General features: G+C 48.9%; 1 protein-coding gene across 1 annotated transcript in view; it reads right to left on the bottom strand.

Moving 5' to 3' along the window:
* The window catches only part of ndst2a (N-deacetylase/N-sulfotransferase (heparan glucosaminyl) 2a), a 267,101-nt gene that overhangs the window by 58,035 nt on the left and 183,493 nt on the right, over window positions 1–25,573 (bottom strand). Inside the window, 2 exon segments of the mRNA XM_078428539.1 lie at window positions 7,400–8,194; window positions 8,196–8,755. Of these exon segments, the coding sequence (XP_078284665.1) occupies window positions 7,400–8,194; window positions 8,196–8,384 (984 nt within the window). The 5' untranslated portion in view covers window positions 8,385–8,755.

Here is a 25,573-nt window from a genome sequence, read left to right as displayed (position 1 = left end):
CCACTGGGAAACTCTGACACCACCTCCCTCCTAGAGTCGCCAACTTCCTCACTCCCAAACACGGGACAAAGGGTGATATCACCGCCCCGCGCCCCACGTGACCTCACCCAGCCAGTGGCCACGTGCTCCCGGCCCGTGGCCGCTGGCTGGGTGAGGTCACGTGGGGCGCGGGGCGGTGACTATAGACAATAGGTGCAGGAGGAGGCCATTCGGCCCTTCGAGCCAGCACCGCCATTCAATGTGATCATGGCTGATCATTCTCAATCAGTACCCCGTTCCTGCCTTCTCCCCATACCCCCTGACTCCGCTATCCTTAAGAGCTCTATCCAGCTCTCTCTTGAATGCATTCAGAGAATTGGCCTCCACTGCCTTCTGAGGCAGAGAATTCCATAGATTCATAACTCTCTGACTGAAAAGGTTTTTCCTCATCTCCGTTCTAAATGGCCTACCCCTTATTCTTAAACTGTGGCCCCTTGTTCTGGACTCCCCCAACATGTTTCCTGCCTCTAACGTGTTCAACCCCTTAATAATCTTACACGTTTCGATAAGATCCCCTCTCATTCTTCTCAATTCCAGTGTATACAAGCCTGGTCGCTCCAGTCTTTCAACATATGACAGTCCCGCCATTCTGGGAATTAACCTAGTAAACCTACGCTGCACGCCCTCAATAGCAAGAATATCCTTCCTCAAATTTGGAGACCAAAACTGTACACAGTACTCCATGTGCGGTCTCACTAGGGCCCGGTACAACTGCAGAAGGACCTCTTTGCTCCTATACTCAACTCGTCTTGTTATGAAGGCCAACATTCCATTGGCTTTCTTCACTGCCTGCTGTACCTGTATGCTTCCTTTCAGTGACCGATGCACTAGGACACCCAGATCTCGTTGTATGTCCCCTTTTCCTAACTTCGCCCTTTGTCCCTTCTTTGGGAGTGAGGAAGTTGGCAACCCTACTAATACGAGGCAAGGGCGGTCCCGTATGGGACAAACTAGTTAGCCCAAAATACGGGATGTCCCGGCTAATACGGGCCAGTTGGCAACCCTAGTCCCTCCTCCACCATGGAGGTCAGGTCTTCTAGCGCAGTAAACACCACATCCATAGGGTCCTCTCCAAGTCGCACGCCATCCAGACGTGTAAATCTCTCACTCTTCCTAACTTCTGGAATGCACAAAGTTCAAAGTGATAGGAGCAGAATTAGGCCATTCGGCCCACCAAGTCTACTCCACCATTCAATCATGGCCGATCTATCTTTCCCTCTTAACCCCATTCTCCTGCCTCCCCATAACCCCTGACACCTGTACTAATCAAGAATATGTCTATCCCTGCTTTAAATATATATATTGACTTGCCGTCCACAGCCTTCTGTGGCAATGAATTCCACAGATTCACCACCTTCTGACTAAAGAAATTCCTCTTCATTTCCTTCCCAAAGAAACGTCCTCTAATTCTGAGGCCGTGACGTCTAGTCCTAGACTCTCCCACTGGTGGAAACATCCTCTCCACATCTATTCAAGCCTTTCACTATTCGGTAAGTTTCAATGAGGTCCACCCTCATTCTTCTAAACTCCAGCGAGTACAGGCCCAGTGCTGACAAACGCTCATCATATGTTAACCCACCCATTCCAGGGATCATTCTTGTAAACCTCCTCTGGCCCCTCTCCAGAGCCAGCACATCCTTCCTCAGATATGGGGCCCATAATTGCTCACAGCACTCCCAGCCCAACAGCACTGCAAGAGAAAGGACGTTTGTTTAGGAAGGAGATGAGGAGGAATTTCTTTAGTGCAACAGCACATTCAACAGCTTGGCTCGACGACACACATCATTAACAGGCTGATTAATGATGTATATCCCATTATCCAGAAGATGCCGCGGCAGAAATTGAGGTGGGGGTGGGGGGAGCTCTGTGAATGGGTTCAGCCTTCCTGCCCCCCTCCCACAACCCCTCTCCTGCACTCTTCTATATTGGCATATTGGCTCTTAGAAAAATCCACTAATAACATCCCCGTTGTCTTGGCAACTTCCTCTCTCTCCCACACTGAGTTGTCACGTACACACAGACAATTAATAAGCATTCAGATTTTGGAAAGATGTTTGCAACATCCTGCTAGCCAGAGTCATTGAACCCCCCTGGACAGTCTTACATCTCCAGTAGTTTAGTTTAGAGATACAGTGTGGAAACAGAGCCTTCGGCCTACCGAGTCCACACAGACCAGCGATCACCAGTGTACACTATCCTACGCCAGAACTCAATAACCAAAGTCTGTAGTCTCTATTTTGCTCTGGTTTATTTTCACCCACATGTTTAGACCGTAATGTTGTATCCTTATTGTTTTGATGTGGTTATGCTTTATTCTTAATTGTTAACTGTATGTTTGTGTTGTCATTTGTAAGCCAAGCAACAAGGCACATTCCTTGTACATGCACATACTTGGCCAATAAACTTATTCATTCATTCATCCTACACACACCGGGGACAATTTACTGAAGCCAATTAACCTACAAACCTGCACGCCTTTGGAGTGTGGGATGAAACCGAAAATCCCGGAAAAAACCCACGCAGTCACGGGCAGAACGTGCAAACTCCGTACAGACAGCACCCGTAGTTGGGATCGAACCTGGGTCTCTAGTTCAGCGAGGCAACAACTCTGCCACTGTGCCACCGTGCCGCCCTAAAGAGTATTTAAAGATTACTATCACAGATATTGCTGCAAGCTATTATCAGCGAGACAAGTCACAATGACAGTCATTTGGAAGTAGCTTTTCACTGTACTTAGCACATGTGACAATAAGCTAAACCAAACGGAGTTTTCGATTACATTAATCACTAGTTACACACAAGTTGGAGATGAAGGGAAGCCATTTGATTGATCAGTTTAGGATCCATCCACACAATCGGATGTGTGCTTGTCTTTGGATTGGCTGTAGGACGGCCAATTCGTGATCAGTGCGGATGTCAGGGGTTATGGGGAGAAGGCAGGAGAATGGGGTTGGGAGGAAAAGATAGAGCAGCCATGATTGAATGGTGCAGTAGATGTGATGGGCCAAATGGCCTAATTCTGCTCCTATCACTTATAACCTTACGACCTTGTCAAGTCAATTTTATTTGCATAGCACATTTAAAAACAACCCACGTTGACCAAAGTGCTGTACATCAGTTCGGGTACTAAGAAACGAACATACAATGGCACACAGACATAACAGCACATACATAAACAATTCACAGCGCCCCCTCAGAGGGCCTCAAATGCTAGGGAGTAGAAATAGGTTTTGAGCCTGGACTTAAAGGAGTCGATGGAGGGGGCAGTTCTGATGGGGAGAGGGATGCTGTTCCACAGTCTAGGAACTGCAACCGCAAAAGCGCGGTCACCCCTGAGCTTAAGCCTTGTGGTGACTGGATATCTCAGGTACCAGACCATTGTGCTGGCCAGGGCTTTTGTTGTGATGTTATGCACCAGTGCAGCTCGCACCTCGAATGTGCCACATGTAGAGTTATGCCCCCCTCACCTTAAACCTATGTCCTCTGGTTCTTGATTCCCCTACCCTGGATAAACAACCATGCATTCACCCTAGCTGTTCCACTCATGGTTTTATACACTTCTACAAGATCACTTCTCAATCTCTTGAGCTCCAAGGAGTGAATCTCTGCCCAGCCTCTCCCTGCAGCTTATGTTTATTAATCATGTTTAGCTAATGGATAATGTTGGTGAATGAACGAGAGCATCTATTTGTTTAGACTCAGAGATTAGCTATTTCAGTGGCAGATGGAATACAGCGGAGCAAAGTGTCTGGTCATGCACTTTGGTAGAAGGAATAAAGGCATAAACTATTTTCAAAATGGGGACAGGATTCAGAAATCGGAGGTGCATAGAGATTTCGGAGTGCTGGTCCAAGATTCCCAAGAGACTAATCTGCAGGTTGATTTGGTAGTAAGGAAGGCAAATGTAATGCCGGCATTCATTTCAAGAACATAATCGCAAGAACGTAACGCCGAAGCTTCAGATGACACTGTTCTGACCACATTTGGAACATTGTGAGCAGTTTTGGGCCACATATCTGAAGAAGGATGTGCTGGTGTTGGAGAGGGTCCAGAGGAGATTTACAAGAATCATCCAGGGATGAAAGGGTTAATGTTTGATGAGTGTTTAATGGCACGGGGCCTCTACCTGCTGGAGTGTAGAAGGATGAACGGGGGGATCTCACGGAAACGTACCGAATAATGGAAGACATAGATAGAGTGGATGTGGAGAGGATGTTTCCACTAGTGGGAGAGTCCATGACCAGAGGCCACAGCCTTAGAATAAAAGGATATACATTTAGGATGCAGATGAGGAGGAATTTCTTTAGCCAGAGGGTGGCAAGTCTGTGGAATTCATTGCCACGGTCGGCAGTGGAGGCCAAGTCATTGGGTATTTTTAATAGGTCCTTAATTAATAAAGTTATGGGGAGAAGGCAGGAGAATGGGGTTGAGAGTGAAAGATAGATCAGCCATGACTGAATGGCGTAGACTAGATGGGCCGAATGGCTTAATTCTGCTCCTATATCTTATTGTCTTCAGCTACAATTTAATGCTGGGTATATTGATGGATAAAAATTGTTGACAAATGCAGCTTGATTTTTTATTTGATAATGTGTACCCCGGCCAGCCTCTTCACATCTACAAAGGAAGCGTTGCCATGGCAACCGGCCTAGCTTAAGGCAGTGTTCTCCACTGCCTTCTCACGGACATTAACTATTGTGCCCAGAGGCAATGCTCACATCTCATGAATCAGTTAAAGAAATGCCTCGAGAAATATGTTTGTTCGATTTTCTTTTCCTGGCAGAATTTTACTCCCAGCTTCCCATGCTTATTTAGAAAGAAAATCGTGGTTTTCAAATAAAATGGCCAGGGAAATATTATCCAAACCACAGCCTTCACTAAATATAGACCTATGTCTGTAATAGCTTCACAGATCTCAAATATTAAGGGATTGTCTTGAAAACTTGCCTTAGGGAAGATTTTGCTGTTTAAACGTCTGCCATTTTGTTTGGCCTCTTCAAGATTGTTTTTTAAATCTGTTCAATATTTGCCTTTGATGTGAAATGATATTCTCTCACAGAAACGGGAATGAAAATCATACCGCTGTTTGACAGAAGTATTCATAAACCGCTTGAGCTTAATAAAATAATTGTGAGATATTTTTTTTTAGATTCTTAGAGATACAGCGCGGAAACAGGCCCTTCGGCCCAACGAGTCCGCGCCGCCCAGCGATCCCCGCACATTAACACTATCCTACACACACTAGCGACAATTTTTACATTTACCCAGTCAATTAACCTACATACCTGCACGTCTTTGGAGTGTGGGAGGAAACCGAAGATCTCGGAGAAAACCCACGCAGGTCACGGGGAGAACGTACAAACTCCGTACAGACGGCGCCCGTAGTCAGGATCGAACCCGAGTCTCCGGCGCTGCATTCGCTCTAAAGGCAGCAACTCTACCGCTGCGCCACCGTGCAAACCTCTACAGGGGTTGACGAGGGGGCTTTAACCTGCAATGCTTGGAGATTTTTAGTTTACAGATACAGCTTGGAAACAGGCCCAACGGCCCACCGAGTCTGCATCGACCAGCGATCCCCGCACACTAACATAATCCTACACACACTAGGGGCAATTTTTACATTTACCCAGTCAATTAACCTACATACCTGCACGTCTTTGGAGTGTGGGAGGAAACCGAAGATCTCGGAGAAAACCCACGCAGGTCACGGGGAGAACGTACAAACTCCGTACAGACAGCGCCCATAGTCGGGATCGAACCCGGGTCTCTGGCGCTGTGTGTGCTGTAAGGCAGCAACTCTACTGCTGCACCACCGTGCCGCCCCCGTTGAGATAACACACCATTTGGATGATTGAGTCCAAATAAATTGATGGGTAGAAGGGTCTTCTATGCTAGCCCACAGCTAACAATGGACCGTTTCCTTTATCGTCACTTTTTTGCATTTCTTTCATTCATTTGTTCTATATGTCTCTATATCACCATCTATATCTCTCATTTCCTTTCCCCTGACTCCCAGTCCGAAGAAGGGTCTCGACCCAAAACGTCACCTATCCCTTCTCTCCAGAGATGCTGCCTGACCCGCTGAGTTACTCCAGCTTTTTGTGTCTACCTTCAGTCTTCTGTGCTCTCTGGCCTTGCAAAGTAAATGAGATGTTGCAACCCAAAAGATGTTGGCCCAGGAATGTTTTGGCAACTGCAAGAGTGAATTAGTTCAGTGAAGACTTGTATTCTCATTCACAAGTCCCTGGGTCTGTGTCTGCAAACTTTACCAATGTTTAAAGCCCAAGGCGTTTCATGTCAATGCCTGGCTCTGTGGCATTGTGAGCGGGTTTATAATGCAACAGCAAATAACACAGCGGTCGGTAGGCATTTGGCACACTTCTCTCACCTCTGGTATCCACACTCATGTACAATGTCTTTTAAATGCTGTTCATGTACCTGCCTTACCTACCCCTCTGGCAGCTCGTTCCACATCCAAGATATATACATATATAATATATATGTAGAAGATAGACACAAAATGCTGGAGTAACCCAGCGGGACAGCAGCATCTCGGGAGAGAGGGAGAGAGGGAGGGGGGAGAGGGAGGGGGGAGAGGGAGGGGAGAGGGGGAGAGGGGGGGGGGGAGAGGGAGGGGGGGAGAGGGAGGGAGGGAGAGGGAGGGAGGGGAGAGGAGAGGGAGAGGGAGAGGGAGAGGGAGAGGGGAGAGGGAGAGGGAGAGGGAGAGGGAGAGGGAGAGGGAGAGGGAGAGGGAGAGGAGAGAGAGGAGAGGGAGAGGGAGAGGAGAGGGAGAGGGAGAGAGAGAGAGAGAGAGAGAGAGAGAGAGAGAGGGAGAGGGAGAGGGAGAGAGGAGAGAGAGAGAGACAGACTGAGACAGAGACGAGATGAGAGAGAGAGAGGAGGAGAGAGAGGGCGAGAGAGAGAGAGAGACAGAGAGAGAGAGAGAGCAGAGAGAGGACAGAGAGAGAGAGAGAGACAGAGAGAGAGACAGAGAGAGAGTCAGAGACAGAGACAGAGAGAGAGAGAGAGAGAGAGTCAGAGACAGAGACAGAGAGAGAGAGAGAGAGAGAGAGAGAGAGAGAGAGAGAGAGAGAGAGGAGAGAGAGAGAGAGAGAGAGAGAGAGAGGAGAGAGAGAGAGAGAGAGAGAGAGAGAGAGAGAGAGAGAGAGAGAGAGAGAGAGAGAGAGAGAGAGAGTCAGAGAGAGCAGAGACAGAGACAGAGAGAGAGAGGGAGAGAGAGAGAGAGAGAGAGAGACATAGAGAGAGATAATATAAAAGATATCTACAAATATAACTATGTAATTGTGTGTGTGTTCTATGAGCCATAGCCCAAGGGGGTGGAGAGTGCTGGGTTGCTCACCTCCACGTCCACGACCTTCATCCTGGTTCCTTCCTTGCCCACGAAGATGTCGTCAATGTCTACGAGCAGGTATCGGTCGAGGGTCAGGCACAGGCGTTTGCCCGTCAGGTAGGCGATGGCATCGACGAAGATCAGCTTGTGCAGCCAGAAGTTCAAGGTGTTGCCGAAGAAGACCCTCTGAATGCCGTCGTGTAGGCCCAGGTCCTGGATGACGGTGGCGTGCAGGGCCTTGTGGGTGCTGAGGTGGGGGATGTTGTCGGCCGACTTAGTGCTGGCCAGGAGCACCGGTTCGTACGTGCTGTGGTTGGACTGGAAGACGGTCCAGTCATCTCCCGGCAGCGGCCCTTGGTCCACGGTGTTGGCCCGGGTGATGTAGAGTAGCGGGGCGTTGGGGTTGATGTGGTAATCCTTCAGCCCCAGGTTGGAATGCAGGAACAGAGGGAAGCCCTTCAGCTGTGCGCTCAGCAAGCTGTTCTCATTGGCCTTGAAGAAGCCAATGATCCCAACCCCATACTCCACACAGTACTTGTCCAACAAGTCCCGGTTCCAGGCGTCCAGGTTGACGTACTTCAGGATATTCTCGTACACGATGAGGGCGAACCGACCCCTGCCCTTGTTGGTCAGCGTCGGCACGTCCCCCTTCCCCGGAGTGATCTCTGTCCTGTACTTAAAGCGGCTCGACTCCAAAATGGTGACGATCTCCTGTATCAGCTGAGAATAAATACTTTCTGCGAAGATGAGGACCATGGGGTCGATGCGGGAGGGGTCGAGGAGGGGGCTGTGTCGCCTGGGGGGGCTGGGACACGCGGTGCTGGTTGCTGCAGTCACTGATGGGCAAGGGCAAGGCCTCCTTGATCTTGGGGCTGTTGGTCACGTAGTAGGCCAGGAGACACATGGACACCAGGCTGAACACCATCAGCATCAGGATCAGTCTGTGCAACTCCAGCTGCCTGCAACTCCGCACAACCTTCCACAACCTGACCATGGTGATCGCGGGCGACCGCCGGCGAGGGAGGGCGCCAGGGGTCGGCACGGCGGAGGTGACAAGCGGGAAGCCACTCCTCACGAGCTGCCATTTATTCTACGTGACCATGGCAGAGTAATCCTATCCCTCTTCGGCTGCCGCTGGTCCTGGCTGCCTGTTGTCCACCACAAGCCCCTCCACGGCCCCGTTCACACCCCTCCTCTCTCAGTAACCGCCCGCCGCCCCACGGGGCCTCACGGGCAGGGGGCCGCTGGCCATGGTGAAGGAACACGCACTGCCCAGCCCTGCCGCCTTGCCCACAAACCACTCCACTCAGTCTCCTCGCCGGCCCTGATCATTGGGTGCACGCTCCACCGCTGCTCTCCGCAAACCTGTAAAACACAAAGATAAGACACTTCAGTCTTCAGCAGTCTGACGTAGGGTCTCCACCCAAAACGTCACCCACTCCTCTTCCCCACAAGTGCTGCCTGACCCGCTGAGTTACTCCAGCTTTTTGTGGTCCGAAGAAGGGTCTCGACCCGGAACATCACTCATTCCTTCTCTCCAGAGATACTGCCTGACCCGCTGAGTTTACTTTAGTTTAGTTTAGTTTAGAGATACAGCGCGGAAACAGGCCCTTCGGCCCACCGGGTCCGCACCGACCAGTGACCCCCGCATATTAACACTATCCTACACACACTAGGGACAATTTTTCCATTTATCAAGCCAATTAACCTACAAACCTGTACATCTTCGGTTTGGAAAAGGTCTGAAGAAGGGTCTCGACCCAAAACGTCACCCATTCCTTCTCTCCCGAGATGCTGCCTGACCTGCTGAGTTACTCCAGCATTTTGTGAATAAATCATTGTAAAAATAATTAGGCTGCTGGCAATCCCACTGATCTGTAAATCCACTGACCCTCTCTGCATTTGCTGGAGCAACTAGGACGTACATTGATCTCGCCCTCTTTCCCTTTCTACTGTGGCCAGCACGGGCCTTTTCACTTCCTGAGAGGAAGAGAAAGGCCAGCGTTTCTAAAGCACCTTTCGCCGGCTCAGGAAGTCCCCAGTGCACTCCGCAAGCAGTCGGGTAGATGTGAAGCAAAATACATCGTGAAGTGCAGCCCAGTTTTGTGGGAAACAAGAGTGCGATGTGCACAGCACGCCGACTGAAGAAGGGTCTCGACCCGAAGCTTCACCCATTCCTTCTCTCCAGAGACGCTGCCTGTCCCGCTGAGTTACTCCAGCATTCTGTGTCTATCCCCCCAAAGTGAACGATGAACTGATGGCCACAGAGAGTAGACTGAAAGATAAATATACTGCCCGAGGCACTTGGACAGCTGGGTGTCCTACAGCTTACAGATATAGCATGCAACAGGCCCTTCAGCCCACCGAGTCCGCTCCGGTCATTGATCCAGAACAAAGCAACCATTCCGCCCATTATGTCGGCACTAGATACTATCCCTTTACACCCACTCTCCCTCAATGACTGTGCAGAACGTCGTGCCAAGATAAACCAACCTCCTCTGATTGTCTCAGCTTTTTTAATATAAAGAATTTAAATAAAGTTTTAACGACAGGGCCATAGATTGGAAGGGATTAAAGAGATTATAGGGATAGAGTCGCAGAGTCAGGAAGCACAGAAACAGGCCCTTTGGCCCATCTAATCCATGCTTGCCTAGCTGAGCCAGTCCCACCCGCCTGTTTCCACCCATGAAACCAATCCCACCCATGTCCGATAAACCTTTCCAATCCACGTAACTGTCATTAAAACTTTATTTAATTTTAATTCTTTATATTTACAAACCTGAAACCGTCAGAGGTGGTTAGTTCAACTTGGTATCGCGTTCAGCACAGAGTTCCTATTAAATCTTTTCTTTCCCTCTCACCTGATGTTTAACGTCCTTGAGAATCATTACAATGGTCTAAAGCAGAGTTTCTCAACCTTTTTATCCTTGCGGAACCCCTGAAATAATTTTCATGTCTCAGGGAACCCCTTCATAAAGATTATTATAGATATCCCAAAATGCTGGAGTAACTCAGCGGGTCAGGCAGCATCTCTGGAGAGAAGGAATGGGTGACGTTTCGGGTCGAGACCCTTCGATTTATACCAGCATCTGCAGTTATTTTCCTACAACCCATTCCTTCTCTCCAGAGATGCTGCCTGACCCGCTGAGTTACTCCAGCATTTTGGGATACCTTCGATTTGTACCAGCATCTGCAGTTATTTTCCTACTAAAAATTATTATATATCTTTATTAATCTCTCTCTTTCTCTTCCATAAACTTAAAATTCATAAGGCAAACGACGCACATAAACTTTTCATAAACTAACAAAAACATACACAAACACAAACCTTTCATAAACTAACAAAAATAACCATACACATACTTAATTTTTTTAAATTCATATTTATTATTAAACACAAAAATGGCTCAAAAATGCACTTCCATATAATGAGCCTATTTATCACTATTTCTCTTGGAGCTCCTCGCGACCTCTCACGGAACGTTAGAGTTCCTGGGACCCCCAGGTGAGAAACTCTGGTCTAAAGAGTTAGATCCAAACTAAATCACGAGATCTGCTTCCCTGTGCATAAACCGTACGCACAAACACTGCCACAATCCCTCTGCAGTGCCAGCAAACAAGCTAACATTGTACAAGACTCTTCCTGCTTCTAATTAAGCTTCAAAGACGGGCCACGTGATCCTGATAAACCTCAGGTCCAAGTGTCTTGGGTTGAAAAGGAATGCTAGCTGTTTCATCCTGCAGGAACTCAACCCTCTGCCAGGGCTGTCGACCGCAGCAACACAGGCAATGGTGGCCAGGAATAGAACAGAGTGATGCATTTCCATCGTCCTCTTGGGCAGCTGACAACCTAACCGTACCAACATTGAATTCTCCGGTTTTAGGTAACAAACCTACAAACAACCCCACCCCTCACCGCCCTCCTCGCTTTCATGTCCATAAGTGACAGGAGCAGAATTAGGCCATTCGGCCCATCAAGTCCACTCCGCCATTCAATCAAGGCTGATCTATCTCTCCCTCCTAACCCAATTCTCCTGCCTTCTCCCCGTAACCTCTGACATCCGTACCAATCAAGAATCTATCTATCTCTACCTTAAAAATATCCACTGACTTGGCCTCCACAGCCTCCGTTCTCTTTTTCTCCCCTCTCTTCCCTGTGTCTGACCTGGTTTCACACCCATTTCTCCCCTTCCCCATGTCCTCTTCCACCTTTATTCTTTCCTCTGACTTCACATATCTCCTGATATCACGTCTTGTCTTTTCATCTCTGGCCTTTGTCCGTCCCATCTGACAATCAAAAGCCTCCTCACCTTTATCCACCTATCGCTTGCCAGGCTTTGTGTTGCCCTCTCCTTTCTTCCATTTTTCTCCCCCAACCTCCCCATCCACCTTCCAACACAATTTGAAGAAAGGTCCCGACCCGAAACATCACCTGTGAATGTTCTCCACAGATGCTGCCTGACCCGCTGTTACTCCAGCACTCTGTGAAACGTCACCTATCCATGTTCTCCAGAGATACTGCCTGACCCGCTGAGTTACTCCAGCACTTTGTGTCTTTTTTTTGTCAACCAGCACCTGCAATTCCTTGTGTTTGCATTTCCTCAGCATTATTCTGCCCTTTCAGAACATCCACAGTACTTTACAGATGAAGAACGACTAACACCAACAATCTGATCGTTATCATACTGCTATGGTGAGATCTTGCTCTGCTAAAACTGACACCACACGTTTGCTGCTCTGCCTCTCACTGCATGTGGTGTGAATTGCCTGGGGGGGGGGGGGGGGGGGGGATGAGAGAGGAGAGAAAGATGCTTTGGAAATATAAGCCTTCCTTTCCTTTTATCAAGCTACTGTTCGGCATGTACAGCTTGCAACCCAACAGTATGAACATCGGATTCTCCGATTTTAGGAGAATTTCTCTACGCCTGACTCACAGAGCTACTCCAGCACTGGAGTCATAGAGTGATACAGCGGGGAAACAGGCCCTTCATGGAGTCATAGAGTGATACAGCGGGGAAACAGGCCCTTCAGCCCAACTTGCCCACACCGGCCAACATGTCCCAGCTACTAGTCACAGAGTCATAGAGTGATACAGTGTGGAAACAGGCCCTTCAGCCCAACTTGCCCACACCAGCCAACATGTCCCAGCTACTAGTCATAGAGTCGTAGAGTGATACAGCGTGGAAACAGGCCCTTCAGCCCAACTTGCCCACACCAGCCAACATGTCCCAGCTACTAGTCATAGAGTCGTAGAGTGATACAGTGTGGAAACAGGCCCTTCAACCCAACTTTCCCACACCGACCAACATGTCCCAGCTACACTAGTCCCACCTGCCAGCGCTTGGTCCATATCCCTCCAAACCTGTCCTATCCATGTACCAGTCTAACTGCTTCTTAAATGACGGGATAGTCCCAGCCTCAACTATCTCCTCCGGCAGCTTGTTCCATACACCCACCACCCTCTGTGTGAAGCATTGTGTCCTTTTTCACTTGAACTCTACAAGCTGTGAGTTTAGTTGATCTTATTGTCACGTGTACCAAGCCCCAGTGAAGTGCAGGTACAGCAAGAGGTACAGAAGTGTGAAAACGCACACCTCCTGATTCAGGAACACTTTCTTCCCAGCTGTTATCAGGCAAATGGATCATCCAACCTCAACCACAGAGCAGATGAATCCCTCAGCATGTATCATTATTCCCTTATCATGTACCTGCACACTGTGACGGCTCGATTGTAATCATGCCTTGTCTTTCTGCTGACTGGAGAGCACACAACAAAAGCTTTTCGCTGCACCTCGGTACAGGTGATAATAAACTGAACTGTTGCGTATTATCAGGTGAGCGTGGAAGGTTATACAGGTGCTCCCGGCTTACGACGCTTCGACTTGCGACAGTTCGACTTTGCGATGGTGCAGACGGCAGTGAGCCGTGGCGAGCCGCCGCTCGTTTCCGGCCACGTGATCACGTGTACTCAATGCATTTCTACTTACAATATTTTCGGTTTGCGATGGGTTTCTCTGAACGGTACCCCATCGTAAGCTGAGGACCACCTGTACACGATTATAATCGAGCTGCCCAGTGTACAGAGGAAAGAATAAACGGAATAACGTTTAGTATAAGGTAAAGTCCGATTAAAGATAGTCCGAGGGTCTCCAATGAGGTAGATGGTAGATGCTGTTCCCTCTCCTGTCCTTCCTACTGAGCTTCCACCTAACCCGAGGCAAATGTTTTTGACTCAATCACCTCCACCCCACGCAGAGAAACCAAACTCAACACAAGACGGAAAGTCTGATCATGGGAACGCTTGGTTTCGGTTATTACTGTTGTCACCCACATGAAGATGCAGTAGAAAATGATACGACACAAAATGCTGGAGTAACTCAGCGGGTCAGGCGGCATCTCTGGGGAGGAGGAATGGGTGACACTTCAGGTCGAGACCCTTTTTCAAACTGGGAGTCAGGGCAGAGGGAAACGAGAGACAATAGACAATAGGTGCAGGAGGAGGCCATTCGGCCCTTCGAGCCAGCGCCGCCATTCAATGTGATCATGGCTGATCATTCTCAATCAGTACCCCGTTCCTGCCTTCTCCCCACACCCCCTGACTCCGCTATCCTTAAGAGCTCTATCTAGCTCTCTCTTGAATGCATTCAGAGAATTGGCCTCCACTGCCTTCTGAGGCAGAGAATTCCACAGATTCACAACTCTCTGACTGAAAAAGTTTTTCCTCATCTCCGTTCTAAATGGCCTACCCCTTATTCTTAAACTGTGGCCCCTTGTTCTGGACTCCCCCAACATTGGGAACATGTTTCCTGCCTCTAACGTGTCCAACCCCTTAATAATCTTATACGTTTCAAAAAGATCTCCTCTCATCCTTCTAAATTCCAGTGTATACAAGCCTAGTCGCTCCAGTCTTTCAACATATGACAGTCCCGCCATTCCGGGAATTAACCTAGTAAACCTACGCTGCACGCCCTCAATAGCAAGAATATCCCTCCTCAAATTTGGAGACCAAAACTGCACACAGTACTCCAGGTGTGGTCTCACTAGGGCCCTGTACAACTGCAGAAGGACCTCTTTGCTCCTATACTCAAGATGTGACAAGTTTCTTGTAGTTCCCCTTTCCCCTGACTCTCAGTCTGAAGAAGGGTCTTGAGCCAAAACGCCACCCATTCCTTCTCTCCGGAGATGCTGCCCGACCCGCTGAGTTACTCCAGTATTTTGTATCTGCCTTCAGTGCAAACCAGGATCTTATCTTGGCTGCCAAACCGCTGTGACAGGAGAACGTGGTGTGAAAATCTGACCTGAAATCAAACTGGGTGCTGTTGCTGAACTGGTAGACTCGTGGCCTTGTTCTCATGCCCACCGAGTCCCAACCTTCTGAGACTTTCCCCCTTCAGCCACGGCAGATCCAGCGCTCAACACTGGGCCAGGTAGTCCCCACCAGCCCAAGCCGCACCTGTGCACTATGGTCCGATGGTCGGCCCTAATGCGTAGATGCCCTGCGCACTAACGCACGGCTCGACAAGACAACGCTCCCATTCATTCCACAGCCTAGGCACCAAAACAAGTCTTGTTTGTTGTAAAGGAGAACGCAGCAAAGTATCAAGTTGCAATCTGTTCAACAAGATTATTCACAAAGACCAGAAACAAAAAACAAACGCTAAGTTACAGAGGGGACTGTGCAAAAGCTGGAACAGTCTCCTTCAACCACAAGCCTTGACTTCCTTCAAGCATTATTAGCCTTCCATGATTTGTTCGGTTAGCACAGACATCCAGGTGAATCTGGTGCACTGAGCGAACAATATGACAACTCAGAGTTAGAATTCTTAATGTGGAGATACTCAAAGCCTCTGACAGCAAAGAAACGAGACCAAACCTGACACCGATGCACATAATGAGATTTCAGAGTGGGAGAGCAGAGGTTCGGTTTCTTTAAGCAGGACTGGTTTGGGCAATGTAGGTGGAGATGGAGAAGGGGTAGCTTTGTGGAGCTCCTGAGTTGTAGAGCTGCTGCCTCACAGCACCAGAGGCTCGGTTTTGATCCTGACTTCAGGTGCTGTCTGTGTGGAGTTTGCACCTTTTCCCTATGACTGCTTGGGTTTCACCCCCACGTTCAGAAGCGTGCGGGTTTGAAGGTTAATCGGCCCTCTGTAAAATGCCCCTGGTGTGTAGGGAGTGGGTGAGAAAGTGGGATAACGGAGTTTGCACGTTCTCCCCGTGACCTGCGTGGGTTTCCCAGGGATCTCCGGTTTTCTCCCACACTCCAAAGACATGCATGTTTGCAGGTAATTGGCTTTGGTAAAAATTGTAAATTGTCCCTAGTGTTTAGTGCGTTTCTAGTATAACGGAGATTGCTGGCTGGCACGGATTCGGTGGGCCGAAGGGCCTGTTTCCGCGCTGTATCTCTACACTAATCTAAATTCACCAGAAATACCACAGTCGTTCAAGGCAGTGGCTCAGAGAACATTCTCCTGGGCAATTCAGATTGGGTGACTGCTCCATCGCCTACACCCAATTAACTCAATAAATACCCCTTCAGTGGGTGCCCTGTTGTTAAAGAGCTCTACAGCGTATTAATAATGTCATTTTAGCAAAAGCTGGAGGTACAAGCGATAATGAAATAATGTAGGTACCTTTATGGGAAAGTTTGCATCCCATTCTACCGTGAGTTCTGTCCCATCCACAGATACAATGCTCTATTTTAGATTCACAATGGATCGGAAATGCCATTGACACAACGGTCCCCAAGAAGATGCTCCTGCTCTCAGTTCCAATAGACAATAGACAATAGGTGCAGGAGGAGGCCATTCGACCCTTCGAGCCAGCACCGCCATTCAATGTGATCATGGCTGATCATTCTCAATCAGTACCCCGTTCCTGCCTTCTCCCCATACCCCCTGACTCCGCTATCCTTAAGAGCTCTATCTAGCTCTCTCTTGAATGCATTCAGAGAATTGGCCTCCACTGCCTTCTGAGGTGCTGTGAAAAGCTTTTTGTTGTATGCCAACAAGTCAGCAGAAAGACACTGCACGATTACATTCCATCCACTTACAGTGGACAGATACGTGATAAGGGAATAACGTGCAGTGCCAGGTAAAGACAGCAAAGTCTGATCAAGGATAGTCCGAGGGTCACCAAAGAGGTAGAAATGCTCCATGGGTTTATGAATTATTATTTCAGGGAACAGTTTGTGGAATGTCTGGGGTGAATTGATCACTCAGCCATTTCCAGGGTCTCCACATGATGGTGAAAGTATTAGGAGTTTGCTTCCAATTAACTCCAGGTTAATTGATCTGACTAGAGTCGGCTCTCAGACCCAGTGTAAACAGTTCCAGGACATGTGTTCAACCAAATCAAATTACCACCAGACACATGTTGTTCACTGCACAAAGGCCCAGGTAACCTGCAGGGGATTGAAATGAGGCCCTTTGTATAGATCCGGTCGGTGTGAGTCATTATTATTCCCTGCTGGTCTGAAACCGAACAGAGATTGCCTGCCTGTCTCTGCAGAGTATTCCAACGTGCCTGTCTGTGGGAGTGAGGTGGCATCTCTGTGTGGGAAGAGAGCTGCTAATTACAGTGTCTACAACGAGGAAATGAGGGGGCCCTGATTGAATGGAATTGGAATGAGTTTAGCTTAATTTAGAGATGCAGCGTGGAACCAGGCCCGATGGCCCAATACACACATCGATCACCCCGCACACCAGGGACAATTCCATACACACAGCACTCATAGGGCGGCACGGTGGCACAGCGGTAGAGTTGCTGCCTTACAGCGAATGCAGCGCCGGAGGCTCAGGTTCGATCCTGACTACGGGTGCCGTCTGTACGGAGTTTGTACGTTCTCCCCGTGACCTGCGTGGGTTTTCTCCGAGATCTTCGGTTTCCTCCCACACTCCAAAGACGTACAGGTATGTAGGTTAATTGACTGGGTAAATGTAAAAAATTGTCCCTAGTGTGTGTAGGATAGTGTTAATGTGCGGGGATTGCTGGGCGGCGCGGACCCGGTGGGCCGAAGGGCCTGTTTCCGCGCTGTATCTCAAAATCTAAAATAGTCAGGATTGGATTGAATTGAAATAGCAGCAGGGAACCAGGCCCTTCAGCCCACCAGGTCCGTGCCGACCACCCGTTCACACTTGTTCTGGGTTATCCCACTTTCACATCCACTCCCTACACACTAGGAGGCCGATTAACCTACAAACCCGCACGTCTTTGGAATGTTGGAGGAAACCGGAGCGCCCGGAGGAAACCCACGCAGTCACAGGGAGAACGTGCAAACTCCACACAGACAGCAGCCCGAGGTCAGGATCGAACCTGTGCCATTAGCACTCTGAGGCAGTGGCTCTACCAGCTAGGCCACTGGGCCATCATGGGATCACAAGGAAATAAATACCAGCAAGCATCTGCCAACGACAGAGGACTTGGAACGTTGGCTGGGGTTGGATGAGCCTTGTTCAACCTGGCCACAAATAGAGGGAGACTTGGGCAAAATAAAACTAACCATCCCAAGCACGAGAGGGAAATGTCAACAAAGAAAGGCTTGATTGTCAGAGATCTTCCTCCCTCCTCCTCTGGAGAATAACTTCATGCGAGAGTTGATGAATCTCTTCATCGTTCTTGATAACGTTGAACGGCTCATGAATAGCAAACCTTACAATGCACTGGAGAAATGCTCCCAACTTGTCAAAATACTGTTCATGTAATTATTACCCAATTGTCACTTGCTTGGAAGCAGTCACGACATCTGGTGCTTGCAAGAGATCACAGAAACATAGAAAATAGGTGCAGGAGTAGGCCATTCGGCCCTTCGAGCCAGCACCGCCATTCAATATGATCATGGCTGATCATCCAAAATCAGTACCCCGTTCCTGCTTTCTCCCCATATCACAAGCCAGGGACATCTTTTTTTATACCAACGGTGGTCATTGTTTTGATATGAATAGAATATTCTTGAGGCTTTATAAATTTGATGGCAATTGACACCAATTTCTCCGAGGTACAAGTGGTTGTGCTGGAGTAACTCAGCGGGTCAGGCAGCATCTGTGGAGAACATGGATAGGTGACGTTTCACAGAGTGCTGGAGTAATTCAGCGGGTCAGGCAGCATCTCTGGAGAACATGGATAGGTGACGTTTCACAGAGTGCTGGAGTAACTCAGCGGGTCAGGCAGCATCTGTGGAGAACATGGATAGGTGACGTTTCACAGAGTGCTGGAGTAACTCAGCGGGTCAGGCAGCATCTGTGGAGAACATGGATAGGTGACGTTTCACAGAGTGCTGGAGTAACTCAGCGGGTCAGGCAGCATCTCTGCAGAACATGGATATGTGTTCCTGACCCAAGACGTCACCTATTCATGTTCCCGACCTGAAATATCACGTATCCATGTTGTCTAGACATGCTGCCTGACCCGCTGAGTTACTCCAGCACTTTGTGTCTCGGAATGTATTCGCAATGACACGGTGGCGCAGCGGTAGAGTTGCTGCCTCAAAGTGCCAGAGACCCGGGTTCGATCCTGACTACGGGTGCTACCTGTACGGAGTTTGCACGTTCTCCCCGTGGGTTTTCTCCGGGTGCTCCAGTTTCATCTCACACTCAAAAGACGTACAGGTTTGTTGGTTAATTGGCTTTGGTAAAAATTGTAAATTGTTCCCAGTGTGTGGTGTGTGCTAGTGCACGATGCTTCGATAAGTTGTATAGGATGGGGCTAGTGTACGGGGTGATCGCTGGTAGGTGGGTGTATAGGATGGGGCTAGTGTACGGGGTGATCGCTGGTTGTATAGGATGGGGCTAGTGTACGGGGAGATCACTGGTCAGTGCGTGTATAGGATGGAGCTAGTGTACGGGGTGATCGCTGGTTGTATAGGATGGGGCTAGTGTACGGGGTGATCGCTGGTTGTATAGGATGGGGCTAGTGTACGGGGAGATCGCTGGTCGGTGGGTGTGTAGGATGGAGCAAGTGTACGGGGAGATCGCTGGTCAGTACGGGCTCGGTGGGCCGTTTCCACGCTGTATCTCTAAAGTCTAAAGGGTTCTTTTGTCTCTGCGGGAAAGCATTGCTGTGTACGAGAGGCAGGCATGTTTGCACAAAAATAGTCTGCAATTATTCAGAGAACGCAGCAAGGGATGTTCATTCAGATCTGCACAGAGGCTGCAGGCAATTAGTTCCAAAGGCAGGAGCCTCCTCTTGCATATCAAGCTGTTGACAAGCTTCCCATGTGTTCATGGGGGGGGGGAGTGACCTTATGGCTGAACTGGATAGAATGAAAGAAGCAGAAATATTCCACCAAGCAGAAGGCAGTGGAGGCCAATTCTCTGAAAGCATTCAAGAGAGAGCCAGATAGAGCTCTTAAGGATAGCGGAGTCAGGGGGTATGGGGAGAAGGCAGGAACGGGGTGCTGATTGAGAATGATCAGCCATGATCACAGTGAATGGCGGTGCTGATTCGAAGGGCCGAATGGCCTCCTCCTGCACCTATTGTCTATTGTCTACTGTCTAAGCAGTTGGAAAGTGCCATGATACCGTCAACCTCTGGGGACGAGTGGGCACCTCATGCTTTTGGTTTAGTTTTTAAGATTAGAGATCCAGCATGGACACAGGCCCTTCGGCCCACCAAGTCTGCTCCGACCAGCGATCCCCGCACATTGACACTATTCAACACACACTGGGGACAGTTCACACTTTTTTATACACCAAGCCAATTAACCTACATACCTGTACGTCTTTGGAGTGTGGGAGGAAACCGAAGATCTCGGAGAAAACCCACGCAGGTCACGGGGAGAACGTACAAACTCCGTACAGACGGCGCCCGTAGTCAGGATCGAACCTGGGACTCTGTTGCTGTGAGGCAGCAACTCTACCGCTGCGCCACCGTGCCGCTCAAATCTTAAAAGATTCTTATTCTTAAAAAGGATTTACTCTTAAAAAAGATCACACGCTGATGGAATAGTTCAGTTGTGTAGGAAGACAAAATGCTGGAGTAACTCTGCGGGGCGGGCAGCATCTCTGGAGAGAAGGAATGGGTGAGGTTTTGGGTCAAGACAATAGACAATAGACAATTGGTGCAGGAGGAGGCCATTCAGCCCTTCGAGCCAGCACCGCCATTCAATGTGATCATGGCTGATCATTCTCAATCAGTACCCCGTTCCTGCCTTCTCCCCATACCCACTGACTCCGCTATCCTTAAGAGCTCTATCCAGCTCTCTCTTGCTCAGACTCGGGATTAGTTCAGTTGTTGCAGCAAGCACAAGGGGCAGGAATCCATGCGGTTCACCGGTACATTCTGACAGCAGCAACGAAGGTTAGAGACGGCTCGTTGCCACAGGGAGCGACCACTGCAGCCTCAAGGATTAAAGGCGCAGCAGATCCAAGAGACCATGCTATGCATCTCAAGTGCAGGGAGAAGCTGTGTAACTGCCTGCGTGAGGGGAGGGAGAAGGATCAGAGAGAATCTGTCAATGGCAGATATATATATATAGAAGTATTTATAATTATGAGCAGTGTACACAGGGTAGACACTCAACATTCTTCCCAGGGTGGATATGTCAAAGACTAGAAGGCAGAGTTTTATGGTGTAGACACAAGGAATTGCAGACCATGACACAAACCAACCTCCCTTCCATTGACTCCATCTACACCTCACGCTGCCTCGGCAAGGCCAGCAGCATGACCAAGGACGAGTCGCACCCCGGCCACTCCCTCTTCTCCTCTCCCATCAGGCAAGAGGCACAGAAGTGTGAAAACGCACACCTCCAGATTCAGGGTCAGTTTCTTCCCTGCTGTTATCAGGCAACTGAACCGTCCTACCACCAACTAGAGAGCGGTCCTGACCTCCCATCTACCTCACTGGAGACCCTCGGACTATCTTTAATTGGACTTTACCTTACGCTAAACATATTCCCTTTATCCCGTATCTATACACTGTTGATGGCTTGATTGTAATCATGTATAGTTTTCCATTGACCGGATAGCACGCAATAAAAAAGCTTTTTACTGTACCTTGGAACAACAAACTCATTGGTGACCCTCGTACTATCTTTGATCTGACTTTACTGGCTTTTCCTTGCACTAAATGTTATTCCCATATCCCCTTAATACAGTGTAAATGGCTCGATTGTAATCATGTATTGTCTTTCCACAGACTGGTTAGCGCACAACAAAAGCTTTTCACTGTACCTCGAAGGTATCACAAAATGCTGGAGTAACTCAGCAGGTCAGGCAGCATCTTGGAGAGAAGGAATGGGTGACGTTTCGGGTCGAGACCCTTCTACAGACTGATGTCAGGGGGGGGCAGGACAAAGGAAGGATATAGGTGGAGATAGGAAGACAGTGGGAGAACTGGGAAGGGGGAGGGGAAGAGAGGGACAGAGGAACTATCTAAAGTTATTGCTTTCACTTGCCGTTTTCACTGTACCTCGGTACACGTGACAATAAACTAAACTGGTACTGGATTGCTGGTTTACAAAAAAAAACAGAGAGTGCTGGAGTAACAGGGGAAGGACAAAAGAGGCCCCAGACTGGGGATCTGGGGCGGGGATACCTTTGTAACTTTGTAGGAGCCCTTTATGTGGTGACTATTTACATGCCTTGGGTATGCAAGCAAAGAATTTCACTGGGAAATGTCCCGTGACAATAAAGTATTCAATCATTCATTCATTCACACCAAAGATAGACACAAAATGCTGGAGTAACTCAGCGGGACAGGCAGCATCTCTGGAATGGGTGAATGTTTCGGGCTGAGTTACTCCAGCATTTTGTGTCTACGTTCTATGAAAAAAATGACTCCTTGGGGTTGGGCCAACTTTCATGAATGCAGTTCAAGGATCAGCAATACTTGTGATTTTTTCACCAAGTCTGACGTGCAAAGGCTTGCATTGGTGCCTTCATGTCCTAGCTGCGCCGTTACATGTAGCCTACATGATGTAGTCCCCTGGGTTGGAGCACCAGTATGTCTGTGGGTGGCTGCTGTGAGCTGCTGTTGCTCGGCAGGTGATGGGATGCCATTGTACATCAAGTCCGGTCAAGAGTCTTTCTGACGGAGGTTCTCGACCTGAAACATCACCCATTCCTTCTCTCCACAGATGCTGCCTGTCCCGCTGAGTTACTCCAGCATTTTGCGTCTATCATTGTTTTATTGTCATCTGTTCCACACAGAACAATGAAATTCTTACTTGCAGCAACACAGCAGAATATGTAAACATGGTACTCTGTAAACAATATCACCGAACGGGTGTCTATGTTTGGTGTAAACCTGCATCTGCAGTTCCTTCCTACACAGACGAGCAAGTTTACCCAGTTAACCTATTCTCTTGTGAGTAACACACACTTGCTATCTCTGGGGATTCAAGAACAAGTCAATGTGAACAACTTCCCAAATGCAACAACTTCCACCTGGAAGGGCGCGACGGACAGGAAAGGGAGGTTCTGCATTCTCTTTAGTTCAGTTTCTTCTTATTGTCATGTGTACCGAGATTAAATGAAAATATTTTTTGTGCCTGCTATCCAGTCAGCAGAAAGACTTTCCATGATTGGAATCAAGTGGTCCACAGTGTTAAGAAACAGGACAAAGGGATGACGTTTAGTGCAAGAAAAAGTTCAGTCAAGTCCGATTAAAGATAGTCCAAGGGGGTGATGTTTGGGGCTGGGAACCTTCTTCAGATTCATTATTGAGAGTGTTCTCCAGGCAAAATATTTGAGGGCATCCAATAAGGTTGATAGTAATTAATGACCGCTCTCTGGTTCGTGATAGAAACATTGAAACATAGAAAATAGGTGCAGGAGTAGGCCATTCGGCCCTTTGAGCCTGCACCGCCATTCAATATGATCATGGCTAATCATCCAGCTCAGTAACCTGTACCTGCCTTCTCTCCATACCCCCTGATCCCTTTAGCCACAAGGGCCACATCTAACTCCCTCTTAAATATAGCCAATGAACTGGCCTCAACTACCTTCTGTGGCAGAGAATTCCACAGACTCACCACTCTCTGTGTGAAGAAATGTTTTCTCATCTCGGTCCTAAAAGACTTCTCCCTTATCCTTAAACTGTGACCCCTGATGGGATGGTTCAGTTGCCTGATAGCAGCCGGGAAGAAACTGTTCCTGAATCTAGAGGTGTGCGTTTTCACACTTCTTGTACCTCTTGCCCGATGGGAGAGGGGAGAGGGGAGAGGGGAGAGGGGAGAGGGGAGAGGGGAGAGGGGAGAGGGGAGAGGGGAGAGGGGAGAGGGGAGAGGGGAGAAGAGGGAGTGAGACTGGTCCTTGATTATGCTGCTGGCCTGAACTGGGAAAAATATCAGCAGCCAAAATATTGCAGTCACTGCATTTAAACTAGTTACTCGCACAGATTGCAGCGATGTAAGGCAGTGGCTCACGGCCCGCTCCTCTGGGGCAAGTGATGGGCTGCCAGCAAAATACAGACACGGTAAATGAGTTGTAAAACCGAAGACAGTCACAAAATGCTGGAGTAACTCAGCGGGTCAGGCAGCATCTCTAGAGAGAAGGAATAAGTGACGTCTCAAGTCAAGACCCTTCTTGAAAAATGTTCCCAATGTTGGGGGAGTCCAGAACCAGGGGCCACACAGTCTAAGCATAAAGGGGAGGCCATTTAAAACTGAGATGAGAAGAAACTTTTTCACCCAGAGAGTTGTGAATTTGTGGAATTCTCTGCCACAGAGGGCAGTGGAGGCCGATTCCCTGGATTAATTTAAAAGAGAGATAGATAGAGCTCTAGGGGCTAGCGGAATCAAAGGATATGGGGAGAAGGCAGGCACGGGTTACTGATTGTGGATGATCAGCCATGATAACAATGAATGGCAGTGCTGGCTCGAAGGGCCGAATGGCCTCCTCCTGAACCTATTTTCTATGTTTCTATGACTGAGAGTCAGGGGAAAAGGAAGTGAGAGATATAGTCGATATAGAGAGATATAGAAAAAAACAAATGAATGAATGAATTAATAAAATATCTCAAAGCCCGGGAGGAGAATGGGAGAAACTAAATGTTTTCAAAATGTTTAAAAATGCATCCATCTTGAATGAGAGGAATGTAAGGCTTTGAGTTATGAGCGTGTGGGACACACAGGTCTGGCCATCTCTAGCTGCAACAGGTCAATCAGCATCTCCGAACAGCTGCCGACTCAGCACGGAATCACTTACTGTCACCTGCGTGCCTTTCCAATCTCGCTCCCTGGCCGTCCTAATGGATTGTCGGCATCCTGGCCACCTACATCATTCAGTAACGGCTCAACAGGGCCACGGTGGCAAGGGCCGAGGAAACACCACAAATCAGGGCTCTCGCTTCCTGCCCAAGCCCAGCCACCGAGAGGTGAAAGGTTTAAAGGTGCCGTTCTGAATGCCTTCAGCATAGCCAAAATAAATCAGTCCAGAGTCTAGATCCCCACGCACACACGCACACCCGCACACTGACACACGCACTGACTCACACACACAGACACACACACGCCCTCGCACACCAGCACACACACACCCGCACACTGACACACGCACTGACTCACACACAGACACACACACGCCCTCGCACACCAGCACACTCGCACACACACGCCCCCGCACACCAGCACACACACACTGACCCACACATGTGCACACACACATGCGCACACACACACCAGCACACACACACTGACCCACACACGTGCACACACGCGCGCACACACACACCCGCACACCAGCACACACGCGCACACCAGCACGCGCACACCAGCACGCGCACACTGACACACACCCCCGCACGCACACACACACACGCGCGCGCACACACACACACACTGACCCACACACACTGACCCACACACACACATTCACACACACACGCGCGCGCACACACACTGACCCACCCACACACACACATTCACAAACACACATGCACACACACAGTGTTCATCCTGCTACACTTCCAGTGGGGAGTGAGTTTCTCGTGTCAAGGCCGCCACTGGATCGGTCCCACACACGAAATCACTGCGTCTCTATGACTCTCTCCACAGCCAATCTCACAAAAACTTTGGCACGGGCTTTGAGAAACTGCAAACATCTCTGAAACCAAGATCGAGGCATGAGTCAGAGGCTGTCAGAACCAGGTTTTAAAACTGGAGTAATGTTTAAACTCCCAGGGGAGCCATCTTAACTGGGAATGTGTAATGGCCATTAAACACCACCCGTTGTACAGAACAGCTCC

The sequence above is a fragment of the Rhinoraja longicauda genome, chromosome 35, assembly GCF_053455715.1.
Source record: "Rhinoraja longicauda isolate Sanriku21f chromosome 35, sRhiLon1.1, whole genome shotgun sequence".
NCBI classification, from domain to species: domain Eukaryota; kingdom Metazoa; phylum Chordata; class Chondrichthyes; order Rajiformes; family Arhynchobatidae; genus Rhinoraja; species Rhinoraja longicauda.
Note: the sequence above shows the minus strand (reverse complement) of the source record. Positions and strands in the feature narration are given on the sequence as shown.